Source organism: Chironomus tepperi, unplaced genomic scaffold, assembly GCF_022539635.2.
Source record: "Chironomus tepperi strain 1889 unplaced genomic scaffold, CSIRO-AGI_Ctep_v1 contig_354, whole genome shotgun sequence".
Taxonomy (NCBI): Eukaryota; Metazoa; Arthropoda; class Insecta; order Diptera; family Chironomidae; genus Chironomus; species Chironomus tepperi.
In genome coordinates, this window is record NW_027226476.1 from 3,463,278 (window position 1) to 3,478,631 (window position 15,354).

The 15,354-nt window shown below is 33.4% G+C and overlaps 5 protein-coding genes across 5 annotated transcripts; all 5 read right to left on the minus strand.

The window, feature by feature from the left end:
* Positions 1-903: 903 nt before the first annotated feature.
* Positions 904-2,400, minus strand: LOC139094437 (uncharacterized oxidoreductase YoxD-like). The gene is made up of 2 exons (XM_070645474.1): positions 1,912-2,400; positions 904-1,398 (listed from the first exon to the last, which is right to left on the minus strand). The coding sequence occupies exons 1-2, from the start codon at positions 2,398-2,400 to the stop codon at positions 904-906; spliced, it is 984 nt and encodes a 327-aa protein (XP_070501575.1).
* Positions 2,401-3,387: 987 nt separating this feature from the next.
* On the minus strand, positions 3,388-5,472 carry LOC139094602 (uncharacterized oxidoreductase SSP0419-like). Its single transcript, XM_070645722.1, has 2 exons — positions 4,991-5,472; positions 3,388-3,957 (listed from the first exon to the last, which is right to left on the minus strand). Exons 1-2 carry the CDS (start codon positions 5,465-5,467, stop codon positions 3,469-3,471), a joined length of 966 nt encoding a protein of 321 aa, XP_070501823.1. The 5' UTR covers positions 5,468-5,472; the 3' UTR covers positions 3,388-3,468.
* Positions 5,473-7,121: 1,649 nt separating this feature from the next.
* Positions 7,122-8,953, minus strand: LOC139094440 (uncharacterized oxidoreductase SSP0419-like). The gene is made up of 3 exons (XM_070645477.1): positions 8,486-8,953; positions 7,794-8,207; positions 7,122-7,280 (listed from the first exon to the last, which is right to left on the minus strand). Exons 1-3 carry the CDS (start codon positions 8,951-8,953, stop codon positions 7,122-7,124), a joined length of 1,041 nt encoding a protein of 346 aa, XP_070501578.1.
* Positions 8,954-9,482: 529 nt separating this feature from the next.
* Positions 9,483-12,186, minus strand: LOC139094601 (uncharacterized oxidoreductase SSP0419-like). Its single transcript, XM_070645721.1, has 2 exons — positions 11,587-12,186; positions 9,483-10,553 (listed from the first exon to the last, which is right to left on the minus strand). The coding sequence occupies exons 1-2, from the start codon at positions 12,052-12,054 to the stop codon at positions 10,056-10,058; spliced, it is 966 nt and encodes a 321-aa protein (XP_070501822.1). The 5' UTR covers positions 12,055-12,186; the 3' UTR covers positions 9,483-10,055.
* Positions 12,187-13,213: 1,027 nt separating this feature from the next.
* On the minus strand, positions 13,214-14,470 carry LOC139094599 (uncharacterized oxidoreductase SSP0419-like). The gene is made up of 2 exons (XM_070645719.1): positions 13,977-14,470; positions 13,214-13,734 (listed from the first exon to the last, which is right to left on the minus strand). Exons 1-2 carry the CDS (start codon positions 14,451-14,453, stop codon positions 13,225-13,227), a joined length of 987 nt encoding a protein of 328 aa, XP_070501820.1. The 5' UTR covers positions 14,454-14,470; the 3' UTR covers positions 13,214-13,224.
* Positions 14,471-15,354: the final 884 nt, after the last annotated feature.

Below are 15,354 nucleotides of genomic sequence, written 5' to 3' on the forward strand. Positions count from 1 at the left end.
AGTTTTGATGCTGTGGATGTCCCTTTGGAAAATTTGAATAACTGTTTTAGACTATGAAAATGTGACAACGGACGCAGCAGAGCTTAGGATAGCACATGGCAATAGAATTCGATTTTATGTAGACCTGAAATTTATTTTTTTTTTAATTTTTCTGATAGAAAAAACATTTTTAAATTTTAAAAAAAATTAAACTTAAAAAATTTAAAATTTTAAAAAAATTCAAAAAATAATTTAATTTTTTGCAATTTTTAATTTTTTCAAATTTTTTTACAACTAACTATTAGATTTTAAATTTATAACTTTATTTTTTAAGTAAAAATTCAGGTTTAAATTTAAAAAAATTTAAATAAAAACTTTAGTTTTAATTTTTAAAAAAATCAAATTTAAAAAAATTCAATTTTTAAAGATAAATTTCTAAATTTAAAAAAAAAACTAATATTTAAATTCTGGTATTATTTTTTAAAATTTTTTAAAATTAAACAAATTTTTCAAATTATTAAATATTTAAATTTATTTTCTAGAAAAATATTCGGTTTTAAATTTAAAAAAACTAAAAATTTAAATAAAAAGTTTGGTTTTATTTTTTAAATTTATAAAAAAAAAACTTTAAATTTTTAAAAACAAGTTTCTAAATTTTAAACAATTTAAATCTTTAATTTTGGAAAAAAAAATTTTAATTTTTTTTTAATTATTAATTTTAATATATTTAGTAATTCTTTAAATTTCATTAAAACAAATTTTTAAATTTTATGAAAATAAAGTTTTGAATTTTAAAAAATCAAATTTTAAATTTTTTTTTAAGTTTTTATAAATTTTTAAATTGTTTTTTAATTTCTTAATCAAATTTTTTAAATTTTAAAATTCCTAAAATAATTTTTTAAATTAATTTTTAAAAACATTTAATTAACAATTAAGCAATTTGCAGCTCTTTAACCTCATCTTAACATATTCATCACGCTTATCACTTTTAAATAAATTATGGAAAAATATATTTTTAACATTTCTAGGAAAAAAGTAAACCAAAGCTGCAAAAAATGCTTCAATAATCGATGCATAAATATTTTCATCATCTTTCATGATTCCATCAACTACAGTATCTGCCACCTTTTCAGGCTCACACAAGGACAGAAGAAAATTGTTAAAATTATTCGTAACAGCATCGACCATTTCATCTTTAGTCTTCACAAATCCAGTAAATACTGTTGATGTCTTGATAAAGTCACCAAATCCATAGCAGTGAATGTCTTCTCGTAATGCATCAATGAATCCTTTATTGCCGAATTTTGTTGTTGCATACGTTGTCATACTGTGCAATGGCAATTGATAAGCTTGTGATGACACTCCGACAATGTGACCTCGTTTATTATTAATCATGTCTGGGAGAAATGCTCGGGTTATCTGAAATTAAATTGACATTTTCTATTTTTAGACGGATAATGCGCAAATAGACTGACTCGCATTTCGTTTGATTAATGTTCATGTTTATGCATCGCTCAGCTTGACCAATGCTCAACTTGACCAACGTTCAGCATGATCAACGCTCAGCTCAAGCTTGACCGACGCTCAGCATGACGCTCAGCCAATGCTTAGATTGACCGATGCTCAGCATGATGCTCAGCTTGCTCAGCTTAACCAATGCTTAGATTGACCGACGCTCAGCATGATCAACGCTCAGCTTAACCAATGCTTAGATTGACCGATGCTCAGCATGATCAACGCTCAGCTTGACTAACTCTCAGCTTGACCAATGCTTAGATTGACCGACGCTCAGCATGATCAACGCTCAGCTTAACCAATGCTTAGATTGACCGATGCTCAGCATGATCAACGCTCAGCTTAACCAATGCTTAAATTGACCGACGCTCAGCATGATAAATGCTATCTTGTTCAAAATATCAAAAGCCTACTCACCCAAATATAAGAAGTCAAATTAACATCCATCACATACTGATAATATTCATCATCTCCTTCAAGCAGCGAATGCTCCATAGGCATTAAACCAGCATTATTGATCAACAAATCAACAGTTCCGAGTGACTTTTTCACTTCATCTTTCAATCTCTTCACATCCTCACATTTTGACACATCGCACTGAAAGGCTTGAACCTTCACATTGAATTTTTTACGAATTTCTTCTGCTGTCTTTTGACCTTTTTCCAAGTTTCGATTTGCAATTGCAATGTTGCAGCCTTCTTGTGCTAGTCGAAATGAAATGGCACGTCCGATGCCTTCAGAGCCACCAGTAATTAATGCTAGTTGACCGGAAATATTTTTTCGTTTTTTTGGTAACAATAATTTTATGGCTGATATTATAAGGTTTGGTAAAAGCACAACACTTAAAAGTAAAATAACTTTAACACTTTCAATAAAATCTAAAAATACAGCAATTCGATGCGCCATGACTGATATTTGCTAAACGACTGAAAAAATTGGACCCAAAATTTCCTAACATGAGAAATTTTAGATAAAATATATTTTGTAACATCAAAGATTCAAGATTTACAGCATTGCGAATAAAATATCAAAGCAGACGAGAGAAAATTTGCATAAAAAGTCATAAAATGATTCAAATTTGTGGGACAATGTTATGTAATTTCGCGACTAGATTATATGATAGGCAATAATAATGGAAATTTGATGAATAGATTTAGGTTTGGCATATTAGCAAACAGCTGTTGACTTATTATGATAGACTCATCTAAGAAATGACACAAAACTATAGCAGTGCTCAGAAACAAAAGTGAAATTAAGTAATGATCAGCTGCAAGGAATAAAATTAGATCATGTTCAGCTGTAGGGAATCAAATTAGGTAACGAATAGCTGCAGGGGCTCAAATTAGGTCAAGTTCAGCTACAGCGAGTCAAATTAGATTATGAACAGCTGTAGGGAGGTAAATTAGGTCAGGCTCATTATCAAAAAGTCAAATTAAGTCACGATCAGCTTTAGAGAGTCAAAGTAGGCCAAACTCAGCTGCAGGCAGTTGAATTAAGTCATGCTTAGCTTCACGAAGTTCAATTAGGTCACGCTCTACTGAAGACAGTCAAATTAGGTAACGATCAGCTGCAGGGAGTCAAATTAGCTCATGCTTAGCTGCAGTTTAGTCAAATTAGGTCACGATCAGTTTTAGAGAGCCAAATTAGGTCAGGCTCATCATTAAAGAGTCAAATTAGGTCACGCTTAGCTGCAGACAGTTCAATTAAGTCACGCTTTACTGCAGAAGTCAAACTAGGTCATTCTCGGCAATAGGAAGTCAAAATAAATCACGCTCAGCTGCAGGGAGTGAAATTAGGTCAGGTTCAGTTGCAGGGAATCAAAGTAGGTCACGGTCCGCTTTAGAGAGTCAAATTAGGTCACGCTCAGCTAAAGAAAGTCAAAACTAAAATTAATTATTTTTTAAATATTATTTTATTCCCAAATTCGATTTTAAAATTATTTAATAACTAAGCAACCAAATAACAATATCCATTTTAATCAAGCAGCTTACAATTTTTTAGTCTCATTTGTAAATATTCATCTCTCTTGTCACTTTTGAGCACGCTTCTCATGACCAACTTTTTGATGCTTCTTGGGAGATAATATATCAAATTTCCAATTAAAGTTTCAGCTCTTGATGCATGGATGTTCAAATCATTCTTTAATATTCCATCAACAACTGTTTCAGCCAGCTTATCAGCTTCACAAAACAGCATATATTCATCATGGAAGTATGTCGATATCATATCAACCATTTCATCTTTTGTCTTAACAAATCCCGTAAATACAGTAGATGTTTTAATAAAATCATATCCATAAAAGCTCATATCCTCTCGTAGACCATCAATAAATCCTCTATTGCCATATTTTGTTGCTGTATATGTGACTGTATTTTGAATTGGACAATTATATGAGAGCGATGAAACACCAACAATATGACCGCGTTTTTGTTTGATCATATCGGGAAGGAATGCACGAGTTGTCTGGAAATAAGATTTGAATTAAAAAAGTTAATGAATGTGCTTATAAATAGTACAAATTGGGTTATTGATCTGAACTCCGATACCGCTGAGATTTGGTTGAGTCTCAATTAAATTAGAGGTTGTATTTATGCTCAAGGCAAGAGATCGCGCGACAGGCCAAAGAGCTCATATAAGGAAGCTGTCGATAGAGATTGTGTCACACTTAGAATTGGAAATTGGCAAGCGGTAGCCAGCGATAGGTCCAGCTTCAGAAACCGACTGAGGGAGGCCATGGATCACACTTGATCTGTACGGCCAGCGAAGTAAGTAAGTAAGTATTTATGCTTAGTTTGAGTAACGCTAAGCTAGAGTGACAATTAGTTGAAGTTGTACTAAGTTTAAATCAGAGTTGATAGGACTCAAGGAGTCGGACTCTACTGGAATAGAAACAGATTCTAAAGTCCGACTCCAAATGGAATCTTACTTCACTTGAGAATTATCTTACTTCACCAAAACAACGCTATTTGGACATTGTTGGCTTCATCAAGGACATAGGCATTTTGTAGAGAATTTGGGATGGTACAACAGATCATCGATCGCAGTGCCGTTGCTATAAGCAAACCCAACATTATATTCTATTCTATTCTATTCACTTGAGTCACAATCTAAAACAAGTATAGACGAGGTTGTACCATTGAATTTGGAATTTTCAGTCGTCTATCTAAGCTATTTAGTCATCTGTCTAGGCCAGTGATTGGCAACATATTTGTCGCGGCGCACTAGTGTACCTCGGTCGACGCTTGCCACCAAGGTATGCCGCGAAAAATAAAGGTTGCCAGCCACTAGACTAAAACATACACATTTTTAGCAAAATACCTCATCAATAAAAGCTTTAATTAAATAATTAGTTCAACTGTAGACAGTCTGGCGAATAGACAGGCATGCGGACAATATTTGTATTTCCTGGAAATGTCGCTTTAAAAGTGTAGATTGCAAAAATCTGATTTAAACTAGAGAACATTCAACTTGACAAATAAAATCAATAATTACTCACCCAAATCCATGACGTCAAATTAACATCCATCACATACTGATAGTATTCATCATCACCTTCGAGCACAGAATTATTAATAGGCATTAACCCAGCATTATTGATAAGCAAATCAACAGTTCCGAGTGACTTTTTCACTTCATTTTTTAATCTTTTCACATCCTCACGTTTTGACACATCACACTGAAATGCTTGAACCTTAACATTGAATTTTGTGCGAATTTCTTCTGCTGTCTTTTGACCTTTTTCTAAGTTTCGATTTGCAATTGCAATGTTGCAGCCTTCTTGTGCTAGTCGAAATGCTAAGGCACGTCCGATACCTTCAGAACCGCCTGTAATTAACGCTAGTTGACCAGAAACATTTTTTCGACTTTTTGGAATCAAAAACTTAACAATTGGTATCAAAATTACAACAAGTAATGTCCAACATAATCCACAATGTGAATTAGAACTTTCAGTAGATGTATTTCCAACTGTCATGATTGAACTTCGAAACAAGACTGAAATAAAAATTGAGAGTTCAACAGATAATTCAGGAAATATTATCTGAATTTTAATTAAAAATAGAATCAATTTATAGAACCAGTCGCAATTGCTAATTATTGAATAATTCATTCATTCCTAGTACTAAATGATTCAAATGCATCTATAGAAATGCACATTTTCAGTGATAGAAAATTAATTTGTGAAGGCCGCATAGTAAAAGCGGCAATTTAGTTAGAGATCGTATAAAACATTATCGATACACAGTGTAATTTTTTATGACTTAATAACTTAGAACCTGGCAATTTTGAATAATTTTCAAATAGAACGTCATAATAATTAGTCTAAATTGGCGTTATTTGCCGTTTTGTTGTAATTTATGGTTTTAGAATTTTAGTTTTTAGATGAAAATTGTCACTTGATCTGAATGGATTTTAGCGGCATTCACAAAAGAAAGTGCTGCGGATTATTGGTCTATTGCCCTATCTTGGCATTATTTTAGTCAGATTTTACGGGATTTCGGGAGATTGAACTCCAAAGGTCCAAAAAAAGCGCCTCGACTAGATTCCGAACTCCAACTATTGGAATTCTAAGCTCTGATTTTTTGGCAATTGCATGCCTAGATACGTCTGCTTTATCATCACAACTGACACATATAACTCATTGAATTAATTACGGCCTCCACCTGGTGACTTCAATTCAAATTTAGATTATAAAGATCCAAAAGATCTTTTGGCCTATAGTATTATATCATGATTATCGTAACAGCTGAATCGATTGTTAGATAGCAATCCAAAAGGTGAACACAGGGTTGTTTCAACATATTCTGTTTTACAGAGTGTGTACACATATGTCACATATTTCATGTGTGCACAGGGAAAAATGTGTGGATATGTGCGGATATATGTGGATATTCACACAAATCCACACATTTTTACATGTAACATATTTTCAAAACATACCAGATTCTGCTTTTAACAACCCTGGGTGAAAATATGAATAATCATACATGTAGATCACGTAATTTTTTAATACAGTTATCTTTGAATCATTACAGATCTAAGTACAATTTCTAGTTGAATATCTCAACTGAGTATTGCAACTGATTAGTCTAGGTAGAAGTTAGACTCGTGCACAATTTAGTACAAAGATGATACCATGTTGTTCTGATACTTGACTTTATTTTGTTTAGTTTTAGGTGATCCTAAAGCCGGAATGTGAATCCAATCAATTTTATTATTATTAATCTGAAAAACTATCGCAAGAAAGGCCCAAGAACTCTATTATTATTAAGTGACAGAGATAGTATGGCATTTCCTATCGGTAACTGGTAGACGAAACCACCGATAGAGTCAGCTTTAAGAGTGGTCTAAGGAAAGTCATGGATCTATACGACCAGCGAGGTAAGTATAAAATCATCATTTTACGACCAGCGAGATAAGTATAAAATCATCAGTTAATTAGATAGCTTTGCAAACATCATTTGCAGAATTGTTAAACGCAGAATCTAATGTGTTTTGAAAATTTAATTATTTTTCTCATTCACTTGAATTAGCAACTGTACATATTCTGTAAAACAGTTGAACCTGATTCTTTAGTTTTCTCTGAATCAATAAAACTAATCATCATAAACCAATCATCTAATACTTACTTACTTCATTGGCGAAGGCGCAAGGTCCATTGTCACATCTAGAATTTGTCGAAAGCTGGATAACTTCTGCCAGTTTCTAATTCCATGCACTTTTGCATCGTTGCTCACATAGCAACCCCATGAGCTCTTTGGTGTACCTCGAGATCTCTTTGCATTCATCTAATGAAATAGCAAATATATTAGCAAATATGAGAACCATGGCATCGCATCATGGGTTCATGGCATCCCCTAAAAGTTTTGACGGGAAACTAGTGTGCCGCAGTCTTCTACTGGTTTTAATATAGAGCCAATATCCGAAGAATCATTTAATGAGCTTAAAAAACCTCACGTGCAAATTCAACAGAATCCATTTATTATAAAATAGCTTTAAATGGTTAATAAAAATCCAAATAAAATGTTCAAAATGTAAATAAACAAACAAGTTAGTGAGACAATGAACTTTCCGATTCTGCAAAAAAACTGGTCTTGATGTCATTGATGACGTAATTTACAGTTTGGTATTGAAAGCTCTGAATGAAAGTAAAAGTGGTCGTTTATGTTATAAGCATTTAAAAAACTGTTATTTTACTGTAATATTTATTAAATTTCAATACTTTTTCACTGAATATTCAAGTTCTTAAGCCTCATTTTTAGAAATTCGTCGCGTTTACCGTCTTTAAAAGCTTTACTTGCCAAAAATGACTTTAATTTTCTTGGCAATGAATTGACAATTTTAGCTTGGATAACATCAAGCCATGACACATAAATATTTTCCTTATTTTTTAAAATTCCTTTAACAATTGGTTCAGCAGCTGATTGTGCTTCCTTAAACATCAAAACTGTATCTAGAGTATATTCCAACATTTGACTCATAAAGTCATCATTTGTTTTCACAAAACCTGGGAAAACTGTCGAAACTTTGATAAAATCATCAAATCCATAAAAGCACATGTCTTCTCGAAGACCTTCCATGAATCCATGATTGCCAAACTTTGTGGTTAAATAAATGACAATATTTTGGAATGAACAATATCTTGAAATTGATGAAATGCCAACAATGTGTCCACGACGTTGTTTTACCATGTCTGGGAGGAACTCACGAGTTGTCTGTGGATGGAAAGTTATTTTTTGGTATTAATGTAGGATGCAAAATTGGCAATTTTCATTTAGACACCCTGATTCTTTTTTTTTATTTTATCAATATCCAATCAAAATTTGCAGGAGGTTCAATCATATTCCAACCTTGCTCCTCTAAGATAAAATGGTGCCATCAGAGTCCGGACTCCAAAAAAGTGGAGTGCAGTCTCTATTGGAGTCCGTAGAGTTGCGCCGTCATAATAAAATTTTCCCAAATCTACATCAATTATTCACCCTTCACTACTCACCCAAATCCACGATGTCAAGTTCACATCCATGCAATATTGATAATATTCATCATCACCTTCAAGCACTGAATTATCCACCGTCAATAGACCAGCATTGTTGATCAACATATCAACAGTTCCAAGTGACTTTTTGACTTCATTTTTTAATCTCTTCACATCCTCACATTTTGACACATCACATTGAAATGCTTGAACCTTCACATTGAATTTTGTACGAATTTCTTCTGCTGTTTTTTGACCTTTTTCTAAGTTTCGATTAGCAATTGCAATGTTGCAGCCTTCTTGAGCTAGTCGAAATGCTATGGCACGTCCGATGCCTTCAGAGCCACCTGTGATTAATGCAAGTTGACCGGAAACATTTTTCTTGAATTTTGGGATGAAAATACTGATAAAATTCCAAAATATTCCTAATATTACTACAAGTAGCTCGTAGAAATAGAACTTAATAGTTTGTGTGATTCTTGACATTTTAACTAAATTTTGTAGCTTAAATCATCCAAAATTGTTGGAATTTTTATAATTTATTTTCCTGGAATCAACTGCATAGACTTAATGTTCTGAGAATACTGAGAAATTTTAATATAAAATATTGTTTTTGGTTCTGGACTAATTATTATAAATTGATACAGTTCATGATCTGGATGCTACAATGTTCCTTACGCAATTAAGTTACACGCAAAACCTGAATTTTTAATGAATCTATATTATAAACTCCCAATTCCTTTGGTGATACAAGAACGGAAGCCATTTTGTGAAGCCGTGTGAAGCTGAAACTGAGGGATCTCGGGGGGAATGGGGGCTTTAATGTGAGGCCACGTCAAGTCATGTGAAGCTTTGTGAAGCTGAAAATTCTGAAGATGGGGCGCCACGGGCGCTCCCGATACTCTAGTATTTTAAAGTTAAATTGAAGATTTTTGTTACATTGTATCAATATTCAGATTATAACTCATTAATAGACACTAAATCGTACGGATTTTCCAGACATTTATTTGACAAATTCTCATGAAACCTGTATGTAAAGTCACTGTTTACAAACTTGTGCATCTATTACAATTCATGAATAAAATTAATTATTTTAATAAAGTTTAAATAAAATACGAAGAATTAATAATATTAATAAAAATTATAGATTATTATTCAATTAATATTATTATTCAAACCAGTGGTGAGCAACCTTTTATTTTTCGCGACACACCTTGGTCGTATGCCTTGACCAAAACCGGACATACAGTTCACGACATTTTTAAAAATAATATTCAACTTGAACGTTGCTCACCACTGGTTTAAACAGAAACTAAAGGGTTTATCCAGAAATTGAGAGGGTTGGAAGGGTAATTCGATGTTTTTTTGGATGTATTGCCAAAATTTAGGAGATGAGAAGGCGGGATTTGCCCTTAAAGGATGGTTGATTATGGTTTCTCGCTATTGGGATTGAAATCGGAATTTTTCGACGAATCTAGAAAATTTCAATCCTAATTTTGCGAAAATAGATCAAGACCGAGATTTTGAGGAAGCATAGTTGACCCCCCTAGCATCTCTCTCCCCATCTGAATACACTCCTCAACACAATTCAATAAGCATCTAAAAGTTTACATTTTTCCAACTTGTTCTTAATGAATTCATCTCGTTTTGAGCTTTTGAATGCATTTTTGAGTAAAATATTCTTAAATGGTCTCGAAAATGAATTGAGGATTTTAACTTGGACGAATTCAATCCACGACACCCAAATATTTTCCTCATCTTTTAAAATTCCTTTTACAATTTGATCAGCAGCATATTCAGGCTCTTTAAACATGAAGACAGTTTCGAGAAAATTCTCAGATATTGTATCAACCATTCCGTCATTTGTTCTTACAAATCCAGGAATAACTGATGAAATTTTGATGAATTTGTCAAATCCAAATTGGCACATGTCCTCACGCAGAGCATCCATAAATGCTTTATTTCCAAACTTTGTTGTTGTATACGTCACCGTGTGTGCAAATGTAAATTTGGTTGTTAATGATGAAATGGCTATGAGATGACCGCGTCGCTGCTTTATCATGTCTGGTAGGAATGTTCGTGTTGTCTGGGAATGGAAAGTAATATTGCTTGAAATTGATTTTATTAAGTTCAGAAAAATGAAGAGATTAGTTGAGAGAAGGCTCACTTTAAAGAACGGTCAGCTTAAGGATCGCTTAGAGTGAGAAACGCTAACTTAAGGAAAGCTCAGCTTCAGAAATGCTCAGCTTTAGGAACGTTCAGCTCAAGAAGTGCAAAGCTAAAGGAATACTGAGCATGAGGACGCTCAGCTGGAGAAACGCTCAGCTTGAGAAATGCTCAGTCTGAAGAATGTTCATCTTTGGGGACGCTTAGCTCATAAAACGCTCAGCGTAAGGAGTTCTCAATTTGAGAGAATATTCAGATTGACTAATACTCAGCTAGAGAGATTTAATGCTCAGCTAGGACCGCTCAGCTTAAGAAGTGATAAGACTCAACATGAAAATCGCTCATCCTAAGCTACTGCCATTCTAAGAATCGCTTTGCATGAGCAACACTCAGCGTAAACAACGCACAGCTAAAAAACACTGAAAATTAACATGTAGACCTCTAAAACCGCATCACTTAAAAGATTCAAAAGTCTTAATAACAGTAATTAATCAAGCCTAACTAACTAAAGCATTTCCAAGTTTATTCCTGTAATAAAATACAAACAACTCAGTCATGTTGCCGACTACGCGAGAAAATGATTGATTTAATGATCAATCTAATAAGAATGAGATTTGCATATTCCGTGACGTAAACCATTTGAAACTCTAGAATCAGATATTAGGCTTAATGTCTTTGAGAGGATTTATTATTTAGTATGGATCGGCCATTATGATTAAGCTGGTGCTGTTAATGATTAATTGGTGGACACACAAGTTACAATCGAACACATTATTGTGTCGCTAGGAATTTTTGGAAATGTCATGAACCGTATGTCGTGTCCGGTTTCGATCTGGGCATGCCACGAAGGTGTGCCGCAAGAAATAAATGATTTTTAAGCACTGATTTAGCTGAACGTGTTGTTGATGATTTCATTCCAACTCAAAATTTTAATAGTTTAATAAAATTCTTACCCAAATATATGACGTCAAGTTCACATCCATGCAATATTGATAATACTCATCATCACCTTCAAGCACTGAATGATCTACTGAGAGCAACCCAGCATTATTGACTAGCAAATCGACAGTTCCGAGTGACTTTTTCACTTCGTCTTTTAATCTCTTCACTTCCTCACATTTGGACACATCGCACTGAAAGGCTTGAACCTTCACATTGAATTTTTTACGAATTTCTTCTGCTGTCTTTTGACCTTTTTCTATGTTTCGATTGGCAATTGCAAGGTTGCAGCCTTCTTGTGCTAGTCGAAATGCTATGGCGCGTCCAATTCCTTCAGATCCACCTGTGATTAATGCTAGTTGACCGGAAATATTTTTGGAATTTTTTGGTAAAAACCAGTTTAAAGTAATCCAAAATATATTAGGAACAATGAGCAGCACTTCCATAAGATAGTACCTTATGGTTTCAAATAAATACGACATCTTTATTTATTTATGGTCTAATGCTGTCAAAGTTTTAAAAGATACTGAGAAGCTGCTCAATTTAAAGACGAAAGCGTGAATTATGAGTACGAAACAGGTACGAACGTTTATGAAGTATTTACGTTTATTTGACTATATTGTTTGCTTTTGAGAATAGATATTCAATGATGTTGCAGCAATAAAGTTACGTTTTTCATTTCTACACACATTGTTTGCATTAAGATGAACAAAATTATTGGAAATTTAAGATCAGTTGTGCTGGTAAGCCTAAAAATATAAATACTGGAACGATTTAGATAAGTAATGATCGTGTAAAATATTAAATATCGTACTAAATAATCACTTAACTTTAAGTATAAATAAACATTAGCTTTGCAGACCTTAAGGTCCATAGCTGCGCTTTTATATGCGTTTCATGGCTATTGGGAGTTTAACGAGGGAGGATTCGCCGGATCTCTCGCTCAAAACCTAGACCTACAGTTTATAGTGGAATCCGAACCACTTCTTTGATGACATTACTGCCTGTAGCCTTCAAAGGGAGGCTGTGAGTCTCGTTTCCACTACATATGATTCGAAAATGGACATGTGAAAAAAATTCCCATGCCGAGTCTCGAACCCATGATCACTAGACCGGTGTTGTAATAATTATGTACCGAAGTACTAAACCATTCCGCCACCGAGCGTCGAGGTGGCTCACAATCTTAAAAATACTTAATCATAATAATGCTTAGTAACGCTCTTAGTCGTAAGATTGTTTAGCCATGAAAATGCACAGCTCAAAAAATGCTCAGCCGTAAGAACACTGAAACAAAGAAATGCTCAATTTGAGAAACGCTCAACCACAAGAACGCTTGGTCATAAAAACGCTCAGCTGTAAGAACGCTCATCCATTAGAATGATAAGCCATTAAAATTCTTAGTCTTAAGCATGCTCAGCCATTTAAAATCAGAAAAGTTTAGCCACGAAAATGTTCAGCTAGAAAATTGCTCAGCCATGAAAATGGCTAGCCTTAAGAACGCTCAGATCAGACGCTCAGCCGTAAAATCGCTCAGCCTACAAATTTCCAAAAGCAAATTCAATTTCATACAAATGAAAACTAATTTGAAATTTCATCGAATTTTCACATTTATTATTTTAACAAAATTCAATACATATTTACAAATGTATCTCTTAGTAAGCAGCACTGTCATTCTGTATCAATTTACATTGCTTTAATTTCATCTTTATAAACTGATCCCGTTTGTCACTTTTCATAGCGCTCTTAAAGCACTGATCTTTTATTTCACTCGGTAATGAGTTAAACACCCGAGAATAAATCTTTTCGTACATTGACACATAAACTGTCTTAAAATCTTTCAATATTCCATCAACAATTTTATCAGCTACAAATTCAGACTCATTAGCACGAACTAAACAATCTTGAAAATTTGATAAGATTTTTTCATGATATTCATCATTAGTTTTTATAAATCCTGGAAAGGCTGTTGTTATTTTAATAAAATCACTAAATCCATAAAGGTTCATGTCTTCACGTAATCCGTCCATAAATCCTGCATTGGCATATTTAGTCGATATATATGCTGTGCTACAGATGATCGGACACATAACGGAAAGTGATGAAATACCGACAATATGACCGCGACGTTGCTGTATCATGTCTGGGAGAAAGGCTCGGGTTGTCTGAAAATGAGAAAATTTTGATGAAGAATTGGGGAAAATTCAGGAAAATTTTGAGAAAAACTTAATAAATATTGGAAAAAATTAGAAAATTTTGTAGAAAATTCATGAAAATTTGGGAAAAATGATCAACATTTTTAAGAAAATCGGGCGCCATGAAGTGAAAAAGGTCATTCACCACTGATCTAGTACAACATACAGTTACAACACAACACATCAACAATAAAACATGCAAAAAACCTTACAAAAATCCATGACGTCATGTTAACATCAACAATATTTTGATAATCTTCGTCGTTTCCTTCCAATGTTGAATTTTCTACTGCTAATAATCCAGCATTATTGATCAACAAATCAACAGTTCCAAGTGACTTTTTTACTTCCTCTTTTAATCTTCTGACATTTTCAAATTTTGACACATCGCACTGAAATGCTTGAACCTTCACATTGAATTTTTTACGAATTTCTTCTGCTGTCTTTTGACCTTTTTCTAAATTTCGATTTGCAATTGCAATGTTGCAGCCTTCTTGTGCTAGTCGAAATGCAATGGAACGTCCAAGGCCTTCAGAACCGCCTGTGATCAACGCGAGTTGACCGGAAACATTTTTGCGACTTTTTGGTATGAAGAAACTCACAATAGACCGCACAAAAATGGGGAAAAATTTCAAAATTTCAACTAAAGTGAACTTAAGAACAATTAAAGTCGGAACTATTTGATCCATCGCGTTCAGAGTTTAGAATAGAACTGAATTAAATTTAATTTTTCGTTTAAAACTCGCACTCAAACTGGATTATTTTGGATAATAAATGAGAGACAATATCATAAATAATAGCTTCAAAGTCAAACTATTGTATAAGAATTGTGACTTTTTGATTTTGCGCTAAGAAATTTAATTTATTCTAGATATTTAAATAATATAGTTTATGTGATTTGTCTGTATTTTCTGTTTTTTATGCGCTTTTGTGTCTTTTATGAGCTTTTGCGTTTTTTATGCGCTTTTTGTGTCTTTTATACTCTTTCCTGTCTTTTATGCGCTTTCCATCTGTTATGCGCTTTTCTGTTTCTGTTCTTTAATGCGCTTTCCTGTGTTTTATGCGCTTTCCTGTCTTTTATGCGTTTTTCCTGTCTTTAATGCGCTTTTCTGTCTTTAATGCGCTTTTCTGTCTTTAACACGCTTTCCTGTTTTTAATACGCTTTCCTGCTTTTAAGCACTTTCCTGTCTTTAATACGCTTTCCTGTTTTTAATCACTTTCCTATCTTTAATGCGCTTTTCAGACTTTTTTATCGGAGACGTAGCTATTGTGTAAGGTTTGAGCCCATTCCTCTGAATGCTCCCCTAATTACTTACTTCCGTGAGTTTTTAGTCCGTCTACATAGCACCTAATCTCGTATTTTTGCACACCTGAAATATGGGAATTCCAACAATTCACGAATTATTTCGCATAAAATATAATAGAGCTACAGCTGTTAACAGCATTTTGGTTATTAGGATGATAATTTTGTAGCTTAAACATCTTCATTTCTATTAATATAGATGAAATACAACAGAATTTTTTTTAAATTATTTTATTCAATTTTTTTTTTTTGCTGTACAAAATTTAATATTTGTGATTTTAAAGAGA